This window comes from Pelophylax lessonae (assembly GCF_965119305.1).
Source record: "Pelophylax lessonae genome assembly, chromosome: 2".
Classification (NCBI taxonomy): domain Eukaryota; kingdom Metazoa; phylum Chordata; class Amphibia; order Anura; family Ranidae; genus Pelophylax; species Pelophylax lessonae.
Genome location: NC_138769.1, coordinates 363738904 through 363761784, shown reverse-complemented (window position 1 = coordinate 363761784; position 22881 = coordinate 363738904). Strand labels below are relative to the sequence as shown.

Below are 22881 nucleotides of genomic sequence, written 5' to 3'. Positions count from 1 at the left end.
CTGTTAGACAAGTTGGAAAACTTTTGTCGATCAACGGCTGCAGCCATCTGCCAGTGTATTCTGTGCTGGGTACCGCTGTCAGAATACAATGTCCCAGCTGAGGGGAATTCCTCCATCCACCACATTTGTGTGGATAGAGGAATCTGCTTTTTTTTTTTTTTTTTCAGTCCACTAGTTGTTTAAAAAAAAAATAATCATCAATGGCATACTAAGATGCAGGGGAGGGCTGGCAGCCTTAGGCCTGGGGGGCAATTCCAGTCAAGTTGCCCATTGAACCATTGAATCAGCTCACCATCCATGCCCACCTGGTTTTATAATAGATATTAATGTTATGAAGCAAGACCAACATGATGCAATGTGGTAACATAATTTAATGTATATAGCAACAAAGGAGGTTTAACACAAGTACATGACATCATGCCAGGCAGGGCCTAGGAAGCTCCTGTTGGGCAGAGATCACTCTGCATGACAGGGAAGTGACTGTGTTAGTATTTTGCTGGCTGGGTGCAGGAGCGTACCCATACTGCTCCGTTGCAGCTCTGCAAATATAACATTGTGTAGCGGCGACCGGCATCTGTATACAGTGTCTGGCCCCTACATTAATCCAGCCCTGAGTGCAGCCTTTTTACCTGGCATCAGAGTGGCCCGGGGGGCAATTGCCACCCTGCCCCCCTTCCCAGCCCTCCCCTGCTAAGATGCTTTCACACCATTGCATTTTCATGTGGTTTGTTTTAAACATTATTTACACACTTTATACTGCTGGTATCATTTAGCCCTGCGGAAGATACACTTAGCTGCAAAAAACACATGAAAGATGCAGCAAGTAGGATTTTAAACATACTGCACAAATACACATGGGTGTGAATGTAGCTTTAGAAATACACTGATATTTTGGGTGTGCACAGATGTCAAAACCAAATGACACTATACTTGCCACTGAGTGTACCTCAAACATTGCATGGAATGTTGCTGAGCTAAAGAGTCAGTTAATGCTGACATTTGTGTTTAACATTAAAGTGTGTTTTTCTGTTCAATGAGGGATTAGAACCATTTTGGGTTATACTGCTGCAAAAGGAAGATTTGGACAAACAAAAAAAAAATAGTGACCAGCCCTCTTACCCCCAGCAAGTCTCCATTTTTTGCCAGTGTCCTAGGAGGATAGAAGTCTTTTCACTTTAGGGAAAAGTTTACCTGTTTTATTAGCCAATTTTGTTTCAGACTTCATCTACACGCTCCGTGAGCTGGTTTCCTATGAAGCTATCCAGATTGCCATATCCCCAGCAACAGTTTTGAAGGCTGTACCCACTTGATTGTTAAATTGTGGGGCCCGAATGTGATCTTAAGGTCACACTAAAGGGGAGGCACTGTGCTCTGGCTGTGGTGCTTTCCACACCTTTGTGTACTGTAGCCATAAAGTGCCTTGCAGGTCCAGAGCCATGGCTCAGCCTTAGGTGTGCAATTATTTAGGATAATATGACTGCAGAGGACACAAGTGTACCCCAGTACCTTCCCCTTCAGTATCATTATCTGAACTGCCTGCAGCCTTTGAATCCTCTAAACCTTTAGTTGCAGAGGCTCTATCTGATGAGGAGTCTCAAGAATCCTTGCAGGAAAAATGTGTCTCTTAGGAGTAGCGGGCAGCCATCAGAACTCCCAGGCTTAGCAAGATAATTTGGCTCTTATTAACGCGGTGCATACCAACTTAAAGATGGAGGTGCAGCTTGTAGCTTCAACTAGTTTAGGGTCTCTGAGACTCCACTAAATCTTTTGACATGCTTTTTGTACCCTTACTGGAAAACTCCTGATAAACTTTTAACACCCCTCTAATATATGGGTCCAATAATCATTTGAGGCCACCCTCATTAGGAAGTGGGCTGTTCTTGTAGTTGATCCAGCTGTACCCCATCTTAATAAAGCTCTGATAATCCTCACAGAAGATGCACCAGCATTTAAGGATCCTATAAATACAGTAATTTGCTGAGAACACTCCAAAACCTGGTTTTTACTGGCAGGTCCTGCCTTGCAACCTGTCCCCGCTATGATGTTAGTCTGTCAAACATTATGGGAAAGGACAAAATTCATTGCAGCAGAACCAGCTTCAATCCATACTAATCCTTGATTTGTGGAGCATTTAGAGTTCATATTGATGGTTCTCCACTACTTGGTAGAACTAATGGATGTCTCCTGCTTTATTTTCCATATCAGTCTCTTTCCAGTGAAAATATGGGAAACTCTGTGGTGGCAATGTTGAGCTGCTAAACAGGCTTCTAAAAAAACATTTGCTGCGAATGCTCTTTGAGGGTTAAAGTCTCTTTGGAGCTGCTCTGGACATATTCATTCAGGATGTTATTGGGGGTATCTACCCCAGCAAAAAAATCCTAGGTCTAACCTGAGGAGAGTCACCTCTCCCCTGGGATAGAAGAGTCTTTTCATTACTCCCAGGCTTCAGCCTATAAGGCAAAACCTAAGCCAGGAGCCCATTTTAATTGCAAACCTGGCCCCAAAATACCCCAAACAAGGCAACAAGTCCAACTCTGCATCAGGGGACACCTTCCTTTCCAAAGTGGAGAGGCATCTGTTAAACTTTGCAGACATTAGGGCAGGCAGGATCTGCTTGTGTGCAGAAGTTGGTTTGAATGGAATACCCCCTCCACCCTTCATAGCTTCAAAACATCACTCAAATTAGCAGACCGTCCCATGTAGCCCTTGCAGGTCTTCTGGCACAGAAGGGTTATTGCCCCAGTTCTTGTTTCAAAAAGGTTTCAAGGATTTTATACCAACCTTTTCACAGTTCCAAAACCAAAAGGGGACATACATACCGTTTGGAATCGTAAGGCCCTAAATATCTTTATTTGGTCATGGAAATTCTGCATGACGTCCACCAGGTCTGTCAAACTCTGCCTTTATCAGGAAGATTTTCTGGCCTCTGTAGTTATCAAAGACACATACTTGCTTGTCCCTATTTTTTCATCACATCACCACCACATTTGCTTTGTTCTGGGCCATCAAAACCTTCAAATTCATGGCCTTGCCATTCTTGTGAAAGTCATTTACACCCTGCATATTAATCAAGGTTTTAGCCACTGTGCTTGCCATGTTGTGCTCTCAGAGCATCCCTATTATGGGATATTACCTCCTATTGAAGCAACAGGTGGCCCAGATCCTGGTCAACAATGTGGCATGGACAGTTCAGGCCTTGAAAAGGTTCATTTTAATCCTGATCCTTCCCAAGTTGGGTTCAGTCTTTCACCTTAACCAAAATATTTTGATGCTGCCCCTCTGTCTGACCACAATACATCAGAAAGAGATTTACATTCTTTGTCTGGATGTAGGACTTTAAAGGTTGCCACTGGTAATCCCATAAGGAAACACAAGTACTAAGCAGATACAAAATATGACATTTTTTATAACAACATAGTAAAAGTATTGTGTGTTAAAATCATATCATATGGAAAAAGTATATGATGAATACAAAACGATATCTCCCAAACAATGTACGTATGCATAGCCAAGAAACTTGTCACATGCCCGTGTCAGACTAAGGTCTAGTATGTGATGGAAAAGCACAGAGTTTGCGATGGTCTTTAGAATATCCGGGCCGAACAGGGATCTCAAGCATCATACACCAATGGATCGCTACGCGTTTCACTTATAGCTTCCTCAGGAGATCCTATTGGTACCAAACCCCAAAGGGGAAAATAAAAAAGTACATGAAGCACCCAGACCAATATGGTAACAAAGGCAATGTCCCACACACATCAGTTCCAGAGGGGGATGTATACACCAAACACTCTATAGCCAAAAACAACAGGAGTCTCGTCCTAGGGCCATGTAAACTTCCAGAAATCCACAAATGGTGCTGATCCTCTCCGTGAGATACCCCTCCAACTGGAGGGCTCAGGATGAGCCATAAGAGAAGCTGTGATACTGGAAACTCCCGAGTTTTGGAGGGATGACCTTGCTACCATCTATTATATATTGGATAGACACTTACCCACTATTTGTGGGAAGTTCCCTATGTCACCTTATTGGTCCAGGTGCTTCATGTACTTTTTTCTTTTCCCCTTTGGGATTTGGTACCAATAGGATCTCCTGAGGAAGCTATAAGCGAAATGCGTAGCAATCCATTGGCGTATGATGCTTCAGATCCCTGTTCTGCCTGAATATTATAAAGACCATCGCAGACTCTGTGCTTTTCCATCATATACTGAACTTTGTCTGACACGGGCATATAACAGGTTCCTTGGCTATGCATACTTACCTCATTTGGGAGATATCATTTTTTGTATTCGTCATATACTTTTTCCATATGATATGTTTTTAACACAAAATACTTTTACTATGTTGTCATAATAAATTTCATATTTTTTATCTGCTGAGTACTTGTGTTTCCTTATGGGATTACCAGTGGCAACCTTTAAAGTCCTTCTTTGCTTCTACTTCTTTTGTCAAGTACCTTTTAAATGCGGTGCCACATATTTTTTAAGTCACGTCTCAAATCTGTTATATACAGTATCTCACAAAAGTGAGTACACCCCTCACATTTTTGCAAATATGTTATTATATATTTTCATGTGACAACACTGAAGAAATGACACTTTGCTACAATGTAAAGTAGTGAGTGTTCAGCTTGTATAACAGTGTAAGTTTGCTGTTTCCTTAAAATAACTCAACACACAGCCATTAATGTCTAAACCGCTGGCAACAAAAGTGAGTACACCCCTAAGTGAAGATGTCCAAATGACCCAAATGCAATAATTTGTGTGTACATCAATATTTTCCAGCACTGCCTTAATCCTCTTGGGCATGGAGTTCCCCAGAGCTTCACAGTTTGCCACTGGAGTCCTCTTCCACTTCTCCATGAGGACATCACGGAGCTGGTGGGTGTTAGAGACCTTGCGCTCCTCCACCTTCCATTTGAGGATGCCCCACAGACGCTCAATAGGGTTTAGGTCTGGAGACATGCTTGGCCAGTCCATCACCTTTACCCTCAGCTTCTTTAGCGAGGCAGTACTAGTCACCTTGGAGGTGTGTTTGGGGCTGTTATCATGTTGGAATACTGCCCTACAGCCCAGTCTCCGATGTAGGGGATTATGCTCTGCTTCAATATGTCACAGTACATGTTGGCATTCATGGTTCCCTCAATGAACTGTAGCTCCCCAGTGCCGGCAGCACTCATGCAGCACCAGATCATGACACTCCCACTGCCATGCTTGACTGCAGGCAAGACACACTTATCTTTGCACTGCTCACCTGTTTGCCACCACATGCGCTTAAGTTTATCTTGACGGTCACATCAGACCACAGGACATGGTTCCAGTAATCCATGTCCTTAGTCTTCTTGTCTTCAGCAAACTGTTTGTGGGTTTTCTTGTTCATCATCTTTAGAAGAGGCTTCCTTCTAGGATGACAGCCATGCAGATCAATTTGATGCAGGGAGCGGCGTATGGTCTGAGCACTGACAGGCTGACCCCCTACCCCTTCAACCTCTGCAGCAATGCTGGCAGCACTCATACATCTATTATGCAAAGACAACCTCTGGATATGATGCTGAGCACGTGCACTCAACTTCTTTGGTCGACCATGGTGAGGCCTATTCTGAGTGGATCCTGTCCTGTTAAACCGCTGTATGGTCTTGGCCACTGTGCAGCAGCTCAGTTTCAGGGTCTTGGCAATCTTCTTATAGCCTAGGCCATCTTAATATAGAGCAACAATTTATTTTTTATTCAGATCCTCAGAGTTCTTTGCCATGAGGTGCCATGTTGAACTTCTAGTGACCAGTATGAGAGAGTGAGAGCGATAACACCAAATTTAACACACCTGCTCCCCATTCACACCTGAGACCTTGTAACACTAACAAGTCACATGACTCCGGGGAGGGTAAATGGCTAATTGGGCCCAATTTGGACATTTTAACTTGAGGGTGTACTCACTTTTATTGCCAGCAGTTTAGACATTAATGGCTGTGTATTAAGTTCTTTTGAGGGGACAGCAAATTTACTCTGTTATACAAGCTGTACACTCACTTCTTTACATGGTAGCAAAGTGTCATTTCTTTAGTGTTGTCACATGAAAAGATATAATAAAATATTTACAAAAATGTGAGGGGTGTACTCATTTTTGTGAGTTACTGTATACTTTGTCTGGAAGTAGTTCAAGCTATACATGTCTACCTTGCAGCCACTGTCTCTGTTAGAAAGACTGGATCTACCTATGTAGTTCCTGATGGTCCCAATAAAGGGGAACCAGCTTCAACAATTTTTTAATGGCTCAGACAAATCATCATTCACAATTATGTTATTAAGGATCAGGTTCCACCCTTTTATAGTCAAGGCACACGCTACTAGATCTGTAAGTGCTCCTTGTGCTTTTCAACATCAGGCAACTGTTTCCCAGATTTCCAAGTCTGCCAATCTAGTCAGATCTGTTTATACATTTTATTAAATATGTTTTATTCACATACGTTTTATCAGGTGGATATTTAGGCCAGCTTTGGTGTAGGCCCCTTCATGAAGCTGTTTGAGCTGCAGGTAGTCCCTAGTTTGTTCATAGTTCAGCCTGAACTGTGTTGACCACTTCTCAGTTGAACTGCCTTTGGAAATCCTAAATATCTCTCAATCCTATGATCCCCATGAAAAGAAATAGAAAACAAGATTTTTACTCACTGTAAATTCTTTTTCTTGCAGTTCATTAAGTGCCACAGGTCCTACCCCTCCATACTTATAATCATACTCTCAGCATTGCTTTGTTACAAAACTGAGGTGTCCTATGAATAGGAGATGTTTTACAAGACTTGTCACTGTTTTTTTTTTTTTTTTATATATAGTGTCCAAAACTTCCTGTAGATGGCAGTATAACCCAAATGTCTCTGAATTCTGTGTCCCTCAATCAACTTTAAAAAAAGAGTAGGCACCAAGATTCTATTGTATCCACAAAAATAAACTGTACCCATAAAAGCTGTGCTCTTTAAACAAGGTACAGAATCTTTAAGTCCCTTTAAAGCACTTCTTGCGGGTATCTATATTGGCAGCCTCCCAATGTAGGCAAGCAAAGACATTACTTGCTGCCAGAATATAAGACCACTGTATGATCTTTCTGTAGAGAGACTATGGCATTAGTATGCATGATTGTATTTTGATGCCTTGCGCAGAGATCACTGACACCAGTATCTTTGACAATCAGCAATTGCAATCATCTAGGAAAACCTGAACAGTTGATTCTGGTCAACCTGGGGATATCTACATTATGTCACTGGTAGCCCATGGAATTACGTATGTTCCCCAGTCTGTTTTTAGGTGAATTTAGTAACGGTTATCTTTTGTGGGTACTTTTTAAGCTCTGTCACCGTTTCCGTTATTCGCTCATTGGTATACAAGGTTTTTTTGCTTATGCAAGTATTGATTAATGTGCCCCTGTTTACCTATTGCTTAATATGATTATTATTATTATGATCCACTGTTAACCTGAATAAAACTGAAATGCTACAATCAAACAAAGGCAGCATATTAAAAATATGGCAAATTTATTTCCAGCGCAGTCTGTATCAAAGACTTCCATAAATGTAATTTACAATGCAGTACTGCCCTCTGCTGTCCATGCCTCAGAATGCATGGGAAAAACGTCTCTCCTACTCACCAATCGTACTGAAAAAACATTCATACTCTGGGGACAATGCGACCTCTAGAATTTATCATTTACAGGCCCTATTTTGCGATTCGGCACTGCGTGAATTTAACGGACAATTGCGCGATCGTGCGACGCTGTACCCAAATGAAATTGACGTCCTTTTTTTCCCACAAACAGAGCTTTCTTTTGGTGGTATTTAATCACCTGTGCGATTTTTACTTTTTGCGCTATAAACAAAAAAAGAGTGTCAATTTTGAAAAAATAACAATATTTTTCAAATTTTTTTGTATGAAATTCCCCAAAAAAAAAAATTTAAAAATCAAAATTTTTTAACATTTTAGGCCAATTTGTTTACTGCTACATATTTTTGGTAAATAAAAATTGCAACGGGCATATTTTGATTGGTTTACGCAAAACTTATTGCGTTTACTAACTAAGGGAAATACTTATGTAATTTTTATTGTTTTTTTCTTTACTAGTAATGGCGGCAATCTGTGATTTTTTTTTTGCGGGACTGCGACATTGCGGAAGACAGATCGGACCCCTGACTAACATTTTTGACACTTTTGGGGGTACCAATGACATTACTACAGTAATCAGTGCTATACATATGCACTGTTACTGTAAAAATGACACTGGCAGGGAAGGGGTTAACTTTATTAGATATCAAGGGCTTAAGTGTGTCCCTAGGGGCGTGCTTCTAACTGTAGAGGGGTGCGGCTTTTGATGTAACCACAAAGACATACGATCCTACATAGCAGGATCGTATGATCTCTGCTGTTACACCAGGGAGAATGACAGGCGGCTTTGTTTACATCAGCCGCCTGCCTTTCTCCCTCTCCAGCAGGAGATCGCGAGTGACCGGCGGATATCCGAGCTGCCCGTCACTCGTGCGGGGACCTCAGTGAACGAGCGCGAGCGGCCCCCGGCGGTGCACGCTCACCCCCTACAGGGTCCTGGGAGAGCGACATAGTGCAACGTCACTTTGCCCAGGAGGGGCTGACCGCCGCAGTAAATGTACTTGCGGCGGTAGCCAAGTGGTTAAACTGATCATAATAAGTGTACACACAAATGGCACAAACAAGTAGTATAATCACAGTATAGCTATTCGATAATGCCAGTGCTTAAATATTTACATATACATTACAAAACATTTCACCTTAGCACTTTTTGATTGTGACTTGCACCCTTAAAAATGACCTTTTTCATCTCCAAAATCTATTTTAAAGGCCCCCTACTATTTGCGAAAAAAACAAAAAACACAAGCAATGTGGTTTTATAGCCCCGGGACGGGAGAGTATGAGTTACACTATATACCCACATGTCTGTGGACATCCTTCCATCTTATTGAGTTTGTGTTTCCAGTAAAGGGTACTACTAATGCAACAGCATACAAAAACATTTTAGATCTTCATCCATTTCCAACTTTGTAGCAACAGTTTGGGGTAGGCTGTTTTCTGTTCCAGCATTACTGTGCCCCTGTGCACAATGCAAGGTTCATAAAACACATGGTTTGATGAGCTTTATGCAGAGTGATTGTGGAAGCCTGCCCCAAGCCCTTATCTAAACCTTACTAAACTCCATTGATATGAACTAGAATGCTGATTTCAAGCTGGGTCTTTCTGTCCTTACTTCACAAATGCTCGTTAGGCTGAATGGGCATCATTTTCCACAGATGTACTCTATAATATTGTGGGTACCCTTCTTTGAGAAGTGAATGCTCCCCCCCCAGTGCCCCAGGTCTAGGGACAGCTCTGTCTGCACACCACAAGTACTACAGAAGGTATTGAGCACCACCAGTGCTGGGGGGGGGGGGTTGTAAGCACTGGCCACCTATACGGCAGGTGCACAGACCAATCCTGCAGAGAGCACTGGCAACTGTTGAAGGGGACACTGACCACCAGTGCTACTGACCACTAACGCAGCAGAGGACGCAGCCCACCAATAATGTAAAGTAACCACCAATGCTATAGGGAGCACTGACCACTAATGCTGAAGTAGGTGCTGACCCCCATTGTTTAGGTAAGTCATTCAGTAGTCACCACCACCATTTAAGGGGAAACTCACCACTGGCCATGAACGTTTTAGGATGCACTAATCACCAGTGGTTCAGGGGGACCAAGCACTAAGCACCATCTCAAGGAAACACTTTCTCCTGACAACTGCATTCTGTTATGCATAGGCGGCTCTCTAATTAGGCAAATTAGGCGGTCGCCTAAGGCCTCGCACCTACAGGGGCCTCACGGCCAGTGGCGGAGCGACAACATTTAGAAGGGCGCAGTCAGGGAAATCTCCCAAGTAAAAGATTGTTTTAAATCCTCGGATATAAAAGTTGCAGCAGTGTGCTGCAGTCCCTTCACTGCGGCTGCCAGGTGTCTGTTGTCCGCTGACACTTACCCGCCTTCTCTGACTGGGGATTGGCTGTCTGATCATGTAATCCTAAGATGTGGAGGAACTGGTGGGCGTGTACCTGCACCAGTAGGAAGTGACTGCCCGGTCAGCTCACTCTGCTACCATCGGTTGTTGCTCTGGGAGGAGAGCTCTGCCCTGGCCCAGGAACATAGAGGTAACCAGGCCCTGACTTGTCACTCTGCAGGCTGGTCATAGATTTGTGGTATCTACTACGCAAAGGGGGTGAGTAGCCCCAGGAAAGTTGGAAGAGTCTTAGAATGGTTGGTGGAGGAGGAGAAGAAGAAGGCCCTGGGTGGCTGGGGGAGGAGAGGGTGGCTGGAAGAGAAGGAGAGGGTTCCTGGGTGGCTAGGGGAAAAGGAGAGGGTCCCTGGGTGGCTAGGGGAAAAGTAGAGGGTCCCTGAGTGGCTAGGGGAAAAGGAGAGGGCCCCTGGGTGGCTAGGGGAAAAGGAGAGGGCGCCTGGGTGGCTAGGGGAAGAGAAGAGGGCCCCTGGGTGGCTGAAGGAGAAGGAGAGGGAACCTGGGTGGCTAAGGGAGGAGAGGGCCCCTGGGTGGCTGAGGGAGAAGGAGAGGGCCCCTGGGTGGCTGAGGGAGAAGGAGAGGGCCCCTGGGTGGCTGGGGGAGAAGGAGATGGCCCCTGGGTGGCTGGGGGAGAAGGAGATGGCCCCTGGGTGGCTGGGGGAGAAGGAGATGGCCCCTGGGTGGCTGGGGGAGAAGGAGATGGCCCCTGGGTGGCTGGGGGGAGAAGGAGATGGCCCCTGGGTGGCTGGGGGGAGAAGGAGATGGCCCCTGGGTGGCTGGGGGAGAAGGAGAGGGCCCCTGGGTGGCTGGGGGAGAAGGAGAGGGCCCCTGGGGGGCTGGAGGAGAAAGAGAGGGACCCTGGGTGGCTGGAGGAAAAGAAGGAGAGGGCCCCTGGGTGGCTGGAGGAGAAGAAGGAGAGGGCCCCTGGGTGGCTGGAGGAGAAGAAAGAGAGGGCCCCTGGGTGGCTGGAGGAGAAGAAAGAGAGGGCCCTTTGGTGGCTGGAGAAGAAGGAGAGGGCCCCTGGGTGGCTGGAGAAGAAGGAGAGGGCCCCTGGGTGGCTGGGGAAGAAGGAGAGGGGCCCCTGGGTGGCTGGGGAAGAAGGAGAGGGCCCCTGGGTGGCTGGGGGAGAAGGAGAGGGCCCCTGGGTGGCTGGGGGAAGAGGAGAGGCCCCCCGTGATGCCAGAGTCAGTTGCCAGGGAAGAGAGTGGAGCTGAGCCAGTCCTGCATATCTGACATCAAAGCCAAACATGGTGGAGCTGGAGCCCTTTGCACTACAGAATGACAGCACCCGAGGTGGAAGGTGAGGGGTAGCGGGGCTGTGACATTATATAACATATGGACTCTGTACATTATTGGTAGTTTTGGTTGGAGTTGTCCTTTAGATGTTTAACTCCGTTGTTTTCCCCCCCAGCTATGAGGGACTGAGGAATAACAGCCCACTATGCTGGGACTTCTAGTGCCCTAGAATGTGGAGGAATAAGGAATCCTCAGTACCTCACAGAGGGCGCTACAAGTTCTAGAATAGCAGGCTGCCATGCCTTAGTCCCCACAGAGGGCACTATAAGTCTTAGCATAGCAGGCAGTAGTTCCTCAGTCCCCTACAGAGAGCAGTACAAGTCCAAGCATTGCAGGCTTCCATTCCTCAGGGAGGAATGGCAGTGCACTATACTGGAATTTACAGTGCCCTCTGTGGGGACTCAGGTATGGCAGCCTTCTGCAGTGGGACTTGTCATGCCCTAGACTGTGGCGGACTGAGGAAGGGAAGTGTAAGGGGGTCTCTGGAAACTCTGATGCAAGGGGGAGCTTTGGTGACCACAGAGTTCACTTTTAAACCAGAGTCCCCAGCTTTCCCCCTCAAATCAGGGTTCCCAGAACTCTCCTTACATCAGAGTCTCCAGCATTCCCCCCTTAAAACGGGGATCCCAGAACTCCCCTTACTTCAGAGTCCCCAACATTCCTCCTAAATCAGGGTTCCCAAAACTCCTCTTACATCAGAGTCTTCAGAGTTCCCTCTTACAGTGTAAGGGGGAAACTCTGGAGACCCTAATGTAAAGGGGGCTCTATGAAATTTGATTTAAAAGGGGGACTCCAATGTAAAGAGGAATTCTGTGGACTCTGATGTAAGGAGGAGATGCTGGGGGAATCTGATTTAAAAGAGAACTCTTATGTAAGGGGGGACACTGAACTCTGATGTAAGGAGGGAGTCAGGGAATCATGACCTATGGGGAAATGCTGGGGACTGTGATGTAAGAGCAGACATATATATATACACATACATACATACCCGATGTTTAATGATCTTTGATTAAAGAAGAATTGCTTAGAGAAAATTCTAGAAACTGTGAATTCATAGTACAAAGGTTAAGGCTCTTAATATATGCAATTTATACAGTTAATGTTTATTGCTTGAATTATTTTTCCCATTATGGGCATGAGTGGGGCCTCATGTCCAAGTTTTGCCTTAGGCCTCACAAAGCCTAGAGCCGCCTCTGCTGTTATGTGATTATGGGCTTAATTCAATATCTACCACTTTAAGATTAGCGGTAAAATAGCTCATGTTAAGCTCACCTGTGGTGTCCTTAATAACTATAACTAATCTGCTGTCAGCAGGATTTATTGCTAACAGCAGAATGTAAAGAAGAGAAAAGCTGGCATTACATTTTTTTTAAGAAAGGTGTGGAGTCCTCCCCAGTTCATACCATGCACTGTGGGTCTGGTATGGATTTTGGGGGAGAACGTCATGCCAAATATTGCCCAAAAATTCCAAAAAAGTCCACCCAAAATCCACACCTGACCCTTATCAGAGCATGCAGACCATGTGGAGGGGGGGGGAGGGGTGAGCGAGTGCCCCCTCAAACCATACCAGGCCACATGCCTTCAAAATGGGTGGGGTGCTTTGGGGGGGGGGGGTTCCCCTCTTCCTTCCCCAAAGCACCTTGTCTCCATGTTGATAAGGACAAGGGCCTTTTCCCCACCACACTTTTCCCGGTGGTTGTGGGGGTGCAGGGAGTGGCTTATAGGAATCTGGTACCCAGAACCTGCCCACCCCATGTGAATGAGTAGAGGTACATAGTACCCCTACCTATTCACCCCAAAAAAATGGCTGAAGTAAATAAAAACCCGTAGCCAATTTTTGACAAGTCCTTTTTTTTTTTTTTTAAAAAAAAGGGAGAAATAAAATAAATGTCCCCCCAAGTAAATCCAGCGTCAATAACAATGAACCCCCCAGCCCACACACACACAAAAAAGCTCTGCACCAGACTCTTGGCTCCCACCAACTTACAGCAGCTCCATTGCCCTCTCGTCACTAAATGAACAAAGAAGGGTGGTCACCTGGTGACATCATCAGCCCAACATGCCCTGAACATACACAGTGGCTAAGTGGTTAGCTCTTCTGCCTGGCAGCACTAGGGTTTTTGGTTCAAATCCCAACCATGGAAAAACCTGCCTGAAGTTTGCATGTTCTCCCTGTGCCTGCATGGGTTTCCTCTGAGTACTCCAGTTTTCTCCCACACTCCACAGACATGCTAGTAGTTGGCAACCTTAGAATGTAAGCTCCTTGAGGGCAGAGACTGATGTGAATGTGTAATATATACAGTATGTGTAAAGCGCTGCATAAAGTTGTTGCTGCTATATAAATACCTGTAATAAAAAAATACCTAGACCAGTGATGGCAAACCTTGGCACCCCAGATGTTTTGGAACTACATTTCCCATGATGCTCAACCACACTGCAGAGTGCATGAGCATCATGAGAAAGGTAGCTCCAAAACATCTTGGGTGCCAAGGTTCGCCATCACTGACCTAGACTATCAGGCTGTTACATACCATATGGGGCCAATACCTAACTTAGGGACTGCACCCATTCATAGCAAACAGACAGACGTAGCAGTGCTCAGGCCTGACAAAAGGTAATTTAGAGACTGATGGTATGCTAACTTTCTCCCTATTCTGGAAGATGGGGTGTTTCAGGGAGTTGCAGTGGTGCTTAGAAAAGATTTGCAGTAACAAAGGAAACATGCCTTTGCACTTATACTATGTACAGTATAATCACTCAGTTTGCCCCAGTTGTTTCTAAGTACAGGTTTGTTTTAAGCTGACTCACTGCTCACTAAAAACCTACACAGTGACAAGTCAACTGCTACAAAGACTATAATAATAGAAAAGATACAGTATGTGTCACAGCGTGACACGGATATGTGTCACACTGAGTCTCATGCGTGCGATTGCCTTGGTAAAACCAGCAGAAGCATAGAAAACACATGCACTTATCTTTCCAATATGTCTCTCATTAGGCAAATATTACTGCACAAAGCACATTATAGTCATGTAGATTGTACAAAGTGCAATTTCTGTGAGCAACAATATGGGGTCATAAAGCAGAGATTAAAACATTCCTTTAGTTTGGGAGTTCGACTGCTCACTGCCATTATTAAACTAGTACTAAATGTGTCTGATCCATTCAAAACATTTCATCTTTGATATTTCCCCAAGCCTAGATGCTGTATCTCTAGGGAGTCATTTCTGGTAAGACAATCTTCCTGCAGCAAATTGCCCCTCTCCTGTGGGATTTATTGCCATCTCTAATTACCTTGTTAGTGTTTTGCAGTCAAAACTCTAGCCCGGAGGAATGAGATCATTCCTGTCCAGAAAGTTCTCTACTGTTCCTCTTCTTGCTAAGTATTATTATTTTATTCTCCCTGGCATTATATTCCAGCAGAGGCATAGCTAGGGACTCTAAAGCTGTAGGCCCAGGAGTTATAGCATGGTTTCTCCCAAAACATTACAAGACACAAACGATACTGAACATTTTGTAACCGTGTACTATTGAATTTAGTCCTTAAAGTAGGCAAAAATCCTAATCTCGGGATCTCATTGATATCAATGCTGTTTTAACTGCAAGCATACTCTAGGTAAGCAATAGAAAACCCTGAAAATTAGAGATCTACCTGAACAGCATGGAAGGAATCAAAGACCATCGGCATACAGTGCTTTTCTTTTTTTTCGGAAGTGACGAGCGGGGCCGGTGCAGGCGCATTCTGGGAGAAGAGGACACGAAAGAGGACGCAGAATTGTGGAATGTACTAGCCCTGACTGTCCTGGGGGTATTTTTAGCTAAATTTAACCCCAAGGCCGGAACTCCGCTTTAATGAATAGAAATAGGCGCATTGATTCCTGGGATTCCTGGGATCGATGACGTTCAGCTCCCAGGAATCAACGCAAGGAGGAAGTGGCCGCAGAGGGAGGAAGTGGAAGAAAGGTGAGTATATATTTTCTTCAATAACAAGGTAAGTAAACAAAAAAAAAAATTGTAACTATCCATTTGTTTTTCAGGTGACCGAAAGCAAGCGGATGGCCCAAAATCGATTATGTCGATTTTGAGGCCGGAACCCCGCTTTAACCACTTCAATACAGGGCACTTTCACCCCTTTCCTGCCTAGGCCAATTTTCAGCTTTCAGCGCTGTCACACTTTGAATGACAATTGCGCGGTCATGCTACACTGTACCCATATGAAATTTTTATCATTTTTTTTATACAAATAGAGCTTTCCTTTGGTGGTATTTAATTACCGCTGGGTTTTTTATTTCTTACTAAAAAAAAAAAAAAAAAGAAAAAAACGACAGAAAATGTTGAAAAAAATGTTTTTCTTATTTCTGTGAGTAAAGTTTGAAAATAAGTAATTTTTCTCCTTCACTGATGTGCACTGATGAGGCTGCACTGATGAGGTGGCACTTATGGGCACTGATGAAGAGGTACTAATATGCCGCACTGATGGGCACTGATAGGCATCATTGATTACCTGATTACCTGTCCTAGTCTTCCCTTTGAGGAGGAGCCGCTGATCGTCTCTCCTCGCCATACACTCTGACAGTGTGAGGCGAGGAGAGCCGATAAACGGCACTTCCTCATTTACATGTGACCGGCTGTGATTGGACACAGCTGATCACATGGGTAAAGAGCCATGTCATTGGCTCTTTACCAAGATCGGGGCCGCGCTGTGGACACGGCGTGGCCATGATCGCCGCAATGCGCGTTCCTGCTGGCACGCAAGAGAAGCCGCTCTGGTGCGCCGTCATATGACGCTGTCCCAGAACGAGGGGTGCACCGCTCCGCCATCATTTGATGGTGGGTGGGTAGTAAGTAGTTAAACAATTTTCAATGAAAATTATCATGGAAAAAAATTAAGGAATATTTAAAGAATTCAGAAGTCGGTAGTAAGTAATGCAGGGGGGTCAGAAGAAAGTGAGATTGAAAAGGTCAGAAGTATGTAGCAAAGATTGCATAGGTCAGCAGTATGTTACTGGCAGTGCAAGGGTCAAAAGTAACACAGAGGTCAGTAACTTGTAACACATAGTGCAGAGGTTAGGAGTATGTATTGCAGAGTGCAGAAGTCAGGATTAGGTAACGTGGAGTGAAAGAGTCAGGATTAAGTAACGTGGAGTGCAGTGGCCAGGATTAATTGATGCAGCAGAAGTAGAGCAGCTGTGTGCTAGACAGAGCATATAAAATAGATCATTCACTCAAATACCAATGCTTGTGCCTTTTGGAGGGGCTCCTAAAGTTGACACTGACACCACTTGCTCTGATCAACAGCTTAGCATTGTCTGCCTTTCTGAAAAAGGAGCCTGCCATTTTGGCAGAATGGTATGTTGTAAAGGACAAAATCTGGCGACACAAAGTAGTTCCAATCTACCCCTCAAATGGTCATGATCAACATATTGCTGATCCCTGCTCTGATTGATGGGGTCTGGGGGGGAAAAAACGGCTGCTTAACTTCTGTTTACTGTTTACTGGGTCATCAACCTGGAACAAGTGGGCAGTCTTTAAGTTCTTAGATCACTTCAACATGTTTTGTCTGATGACATAGTACCCTCCATGACTGGGTGTGAGAAAGGGCAGGAAGCCAGAAAGGGGTTCTTAGAAGACACCATGGCTAAAGCTCTCTGAATGACATGTAAAATTAAAAATGAAGTAACCAGGGCCATCTTTAATAGTGATTGGTCCCTGGGCAAACATTTTCTTGCCCCCCCCCCCCTCCATGCAGTTTTGCTCTCACATTACATAGGCCCCTCTTCCCCATACTACCCTCATCATTACACAGGACCCCCTTCCCCATACTACCCCATCATTAAAAAGGACCCCATTACCCATGCTACTCCCATCTTTACACAGGACCCCCCCCCCCCTCAGTACTATCCCTATCATTACACAGGACCCCCTCCCTCCACAAACCCCTGCATTGCCCCCCCCCCCCACCCCAGTGTTTCACTTTGATAGTGTCCAGAGGATGTCAGGTGAACACTAGGCACACCCCGCTGAACTCTCAAGCAAAGAAGTACTTCAATGGGCCAACAGCCTGCAGCTCGTCTGATATGATGAGGGAGAGGGACCAGTGTGACTGTGCCCAGGACTGGCAGGCACTCTCCCTGGACAAGGTATACTTTACTGAGCTGGTCAATCATCACACAGGCTGCAGACATCACACCCAACCAATTACCAGCTCCTCCAACATTCAATTTCGCCCTAATCTCCTAAGTGGGAGACAATTTCACTTATTAACTACTTGTGGGCGGCGTTGGTTCAAGAAGCAGCTGATTTGGGCCCCACAACAATGACTGGACCTGAAACAGCTGCCCCATTTACCTCATGTTAAAGATGGCCCTGGAAGTAACTATTATTTATTGTTGAACTGCCAGAAGTTTGCACATTTTTGCCTTGAAAATATAGGAGTTGGAGGTAGGAAATTTTTATAAACATTTTTTCTTTCATTTACATTTTATTTGGCAGCCTATATGAAATATTTTTCTACCGAGACATTAATGGATAATAGTGCTAGTTTACCAACCAACTCTACAAAAAAGAAATCGATTTGTGACCAGAAAGTTGAATGACAGACTGTAGACTGATTTTCTAAATGTTTGTAACACAAAAAAACTAACAAAATAAACAGTTTGAGGGGAATTTCCTCAGACTGGAGCAATCATAATCTAGAGCAGCTGAACGTGGCAACTAATCAGCTTCTAGCTTTTATTTTTAAGGCTTAACTGAACAAGCTAAAGATAGATGCTGATTAGTCTCTATACACTGTATTCCAGAGTCCGCTCCAGTTTTAGTGAATTTCTCCCTTCAATGCATATTGAAGCCATTCACTGTTTGAGAAAATGTTACCACACAAAGGACAAGCAAGAACCTCAGCCTATTCTACATTCTACTGTCTGTTTAATTTCCAGCTTTGGAAACAGACTCTGATGTTTGGTCCTAGACTGTACACTCTGACAGTAACTGATCAAACAGCATGGAAACCATGTTACCAGTTTCGGGGGGTTACAAAAAGTTGGAAATTTGGACACTACTCCCGACTAGTCTAGGTGAATAAATGATAAGGAGCTGCCTCAGCCTACATGTCTCCACCAAACCACACACCCTAATGTATTCCACCAGGGCTTAGTCATAGGCTAACCCGTGGGCTGGTCAGGAGTAGCTGCAATCCTTTCCTCTTTACACTTACTAGCCCTCTGGATTGGTATCAGGATAACCTTGCATCCCATACTCTGGGACATGGGTATATGCTTATACCTCTACTTTGAGCAGCGCCAAAAGTAATAAAACAGGTACATTATAGTTTCGGACAAACACTAGCTCATGAAAACGCACTAATTTAGTTGCTTATGTTCACGGTATTATAAAATATTATAATATCCACCCAGTACTGTAGATCCTTTCACATTTGCGGAAAGATAAACTACAAACTCAGCAGTAAGTGGAGTTTAACAAATGCTGACTAAAATGTGTGATATTTAAATTGTCTCAAATTTTGCTGAGCAAAGAGAGACTTCTATTTTCAATCCACTGAATATCTAATGAGATGCATTACAATGACAATTACCATCACATACATATTCTTTTTTATTTAGTTTGTATTCCCTGGTGTTCGTTTCATGAATGCAATCGGAATACTCATTTTTCTTTTAAGGCCAAGTCCATTGCTCTTTCATTCACAATATGATTTTCTACATAGGCTAGGACAGTTGTTGGTCCACTAAGTTAGCCCAGACCTGTCATTGGAGGGTTACATGTATTATTTTCCCAGCAGTTACAAACAGTACATAGTCATACTATACTATATTACATGCAGATCTTGTCATACTGTATATGTGCTGGATCCCATACCACAATTTTACCTCTGCACTGACAAATTAGTAGGAGGTGCCCTAGGTTGTAAAAACTTGACTGTTAAGTTAACCTGTTGAACAAGGTGAAGCTCATTTCTGATTATATTTTAAAGTGAAACAAGTAAATACAAAAGTTTTTTGTAATTCTGTCTGTCCAGTCCTGTTATTTACACAACTTTGCTATACTGCATATCTAAGTCGTTGATCTCACTATTTTGCTTTGCAGTTGAAGCCTACCTAAACCCAAAAACGAACATTTAATTCATTGCAGCTTAACAAGTCCTAAATAAGGCGGCATTTTTTAGGCTTTTTTCTTTTTTTTTACGTTTAGCTAGTACAGAGTTTCTCAACCTTTTTCCAGTCAAGGCACCCTGGTAAATTTCAAGGCACCCCATTCTAAAGTTTAAAAACAAAACTAATAGTTTTACAAAACACAGCAACAACCATACACGTTGGATGCCCAACATTTGAGGGTGAAGAGAAACATTGGAATACTAGTCAGTAGTACCAGTGTGCAAAGGTGTGTTTGCTTTGGAAGAATAATCTCCTCTCTCAGCTAATGTGATTACAGAGCTGATGGAGAGGGACAGGGGAGGGGCAAACAAGGATGCTGCACAAGTGCTAAACATCCTCCCTATCTACCGATGATGTCATTGGTTGTTAGGACACTGGAGGCTGAAGGTTGTAATGGTGCACAATGAAGACTTGTGTAACTAATAGGCAGGCTTGATCTGCCCACTGGCTTGTAAACAATTTTTGGGCAATTTCTAGGCATTTTGCCAAGGCACCCCTGTTAAGGCACCCTGGTTGAAAAAGGCTGAGTTAGTATATCTGTTGATATTTAACTAAACAGACCAAAGCTGTCCAGCAAAACTGGCAGTTAGAGGGTTGAAACAACCACTTGACAGGGGTGCTTACAGTGGTCAGCTTTATGCAAAGCGTATGCAAAACCTTTATCCTAAAAGAAACAAACTGTAGCTGTAAACTGCCCAAAATGTGTTAGCTGAAGTTTGGCTTTAATTTGTTAGTCAAGCCTTTCTAAATCTGCTACTGCATCAAACACTACCCTCACCACTGGTTGACAATGCTGCTCTCCAAGGGTATCTCTGTTGCACCTCCATCCACAGAGGAGGTACCCTAAGACCGGAAGTGTGTTACTGGCCAGAACACTACGTAAAAAAAAAAGAAAAGAAAATTCCTACAAATGTCATTAGTTTACTGATAAAGTCATTATTCCCTCATGGCTAGATGCGTGTGTAATATTTGGCATTCACATCTCAATCTGATCGTTGAACTAAGAATTTCAACAGTTTGATTAAACCTAGAAAATAATGATCTTTTTATAACTATTATTATATTTATTTTGTGATATTGTGACTGATTTCACAGTACAAAATAAAAGATGAAAATGATTCAATGGGTTGGCACAATCTGATATTTTGCACAAGCAGTTGCTCAAGGGTTGTCCTTATATTGTTTCAATTGATCCTAAGTCAGAGGAAGTGTTGTTTTTGTCTTTCCAGGTTAAAATAAAACAAACTGTTTCCCTGGGGCACAAAACAATCCTTTTCACAGCAAAAGTCAGCGGCTTCTACTGTACTTGACTTTGGATATTTAAAGTGATCGGGTGGAATCTGGCAAATTTGCAATTGGTGATGTATGGAGTGGTTATTTCCGATACCTGGCCAATTAAATGATTTGACTGAATGGTGGATCAGATAAAAATCTATGCGTGCATCTCCAGAATTACACTAAAAGAACTGTAAAATGCAATGCAACCGATGGAATTTTTTTTTCTAGCCCTCCGTCTTTCAGTCTGCTGCTATGCAGGGGATTGAAGGAAGCTAATATAAAGATGAATACTGGCAGTATTTAATTTTAATTACGTTTTATTGGGTGCATGACTAAATTACATATTTACATGTTCTCCACGGCCCTGACAGTCATAAACAAGTGAAAGAATAAAGGGTAAAGCAGTGTTTCTAAGCATCCATGCTTTCTTCTTAGCATATCATAGCACCCTATCATCTTGGGAGCATAAGCAATAAATTATTCTGGTTTATGAAGTCAGACATTTTTATAGCTCTTCTAGATTAAAAAAAAAAAAAGAGACATAATTACTAAATTATTATTAGAGAAATAAACACAAACTGTTTTTACAGAAGCCCCAGACTATCAAGAATTGTGAGATGCTCTGGTACGGCACAGGGAGTTAATGTAGAAAAGATCTTACTGCCTGCTGTATTTTTCTTATTCTTCTCATAGATCCTGAAGGGATTTTATGCTTTTTATATTTCCATAGCAAATACAATGTAAAGTAATACAGGTCTATTTGTGTTCCAGGAGATGTAAACGTTGGTATGATGGACAGGAATGGTCAGCTTGAAGTGGAAGTGATCCAGGCCAGAGGCCTTACTCCAAAACCTGGCTCAAAAGCAATTCCAGGTAAATAAATCTACTGCTGGGGTTTTTACAGGAATTTGAGAAGCCTCCCCCATTGCATAAATATGGAATACAAAAGTCAAAATAAATGTAAGAGAATGTAAATATATTTGCCATTTTTTTGGATATCTTAGGAGTGAAGTGACCTGAGTTGGAGTCAGTTTGGCTTTTATCTAAAAGCAGGTGGAGCTTGGAGTAGGTGTGATCAGTTGGTACAAGGGTTGTTAGATGTTTGTAATGGAAAGTGTGCATAGAGCACACTTTTTAATGTAGACCTAGACTTAGGCAACTATATCCTTGAAAAATTGGACAGACTCAATTTTTGCATTGAACAGTGTCTCTGTGGAACAGCTCTTCCTAGATTCACCCCCAACCCCAAAGCCAAATAATTAGAGTGTGTTTGTACACCTATCAGTCTTCTGATAGGTTCACATGGGGCTAGAACACAAGAGGGTCTCTAGGCACTGCCACATGTGTGGAACTATTCTGCAGCTTATAATTAGGAATTATATGTTAAAGGTTTATTTATTATTTGCTTTGCCACTTTCAAAAAAGGTAACAAATCCCTGTTGGACAACCAAATTTAACATTATAAGTATAGGCCCACTTTAATGTAATTACTAGAAATGGCATATTGTCTTCACTTTTCTATTAAAAGACTAATAGTAGTTTCTTTACTTTAAAAACCTTTGTGGTTATACAATATTCTCTTAAATAACACAATTACTTTCAATTAAAAGTTATTAGCAAATTCCACATAATTTGGAAAAAGTTTGTTTTTCTTTTCAAGTGGTAGATGTTTTAACCTCTTTACAACAGCCTTTATACATATACAGTATTTCACAAAAGTCCCAGAAAATGTACACTGTTATACAAGCTATATACTCACTACTTTACATTGTAGCAAAGTGTCATTTCTTCAGTGTTGCCACATGAAAATGTCAGAATATTTATACTGCTCTGATATAACAGTGTATATTTATGCAAATAAGCAAAGATCTGTAAGGTAGGAGAATCTCAACTTATTTCCACAAATCAATATGTAACAAGTTCTTTTTAATTGATTAATTTCTTTTTAACAGCATATACCAATCTTAGCGAATACAGTCTACAGTAGGGAATATATGAGAATATTTATTCACAAGACATGTATTCACAATAAATGATTAGACTTGAGGTGACACAAAGAAATAACTTTACATAAAATACA

The 22881-nt window shown here is 43.1% G+C and overlaps 1 protein-coding gene across 2 annotated transcripts in view; it reads left to right on the top strand.

Moving 5' to 3' along the window:
- The window catches only part of RIMS3 (regulating synaptic membrane exocytosis 3), a 175464-nt gene that overhangs the window by 142044 nt on the left and 10539 nt on the right, over positions 1-22881 (top strand). For both annotated transcript variants that reach the window (XM_082247597.1, XM_082247596.1), the window contains exon 5: positions 21573-21674. In XM_082247597.1, the coding sequence (XP_082103723.1) occupies positions 21573-21674 (102 nt within the window). The remainder of the gene's footprint in view (positions 1-21572; positions 21675-22881) is intronic.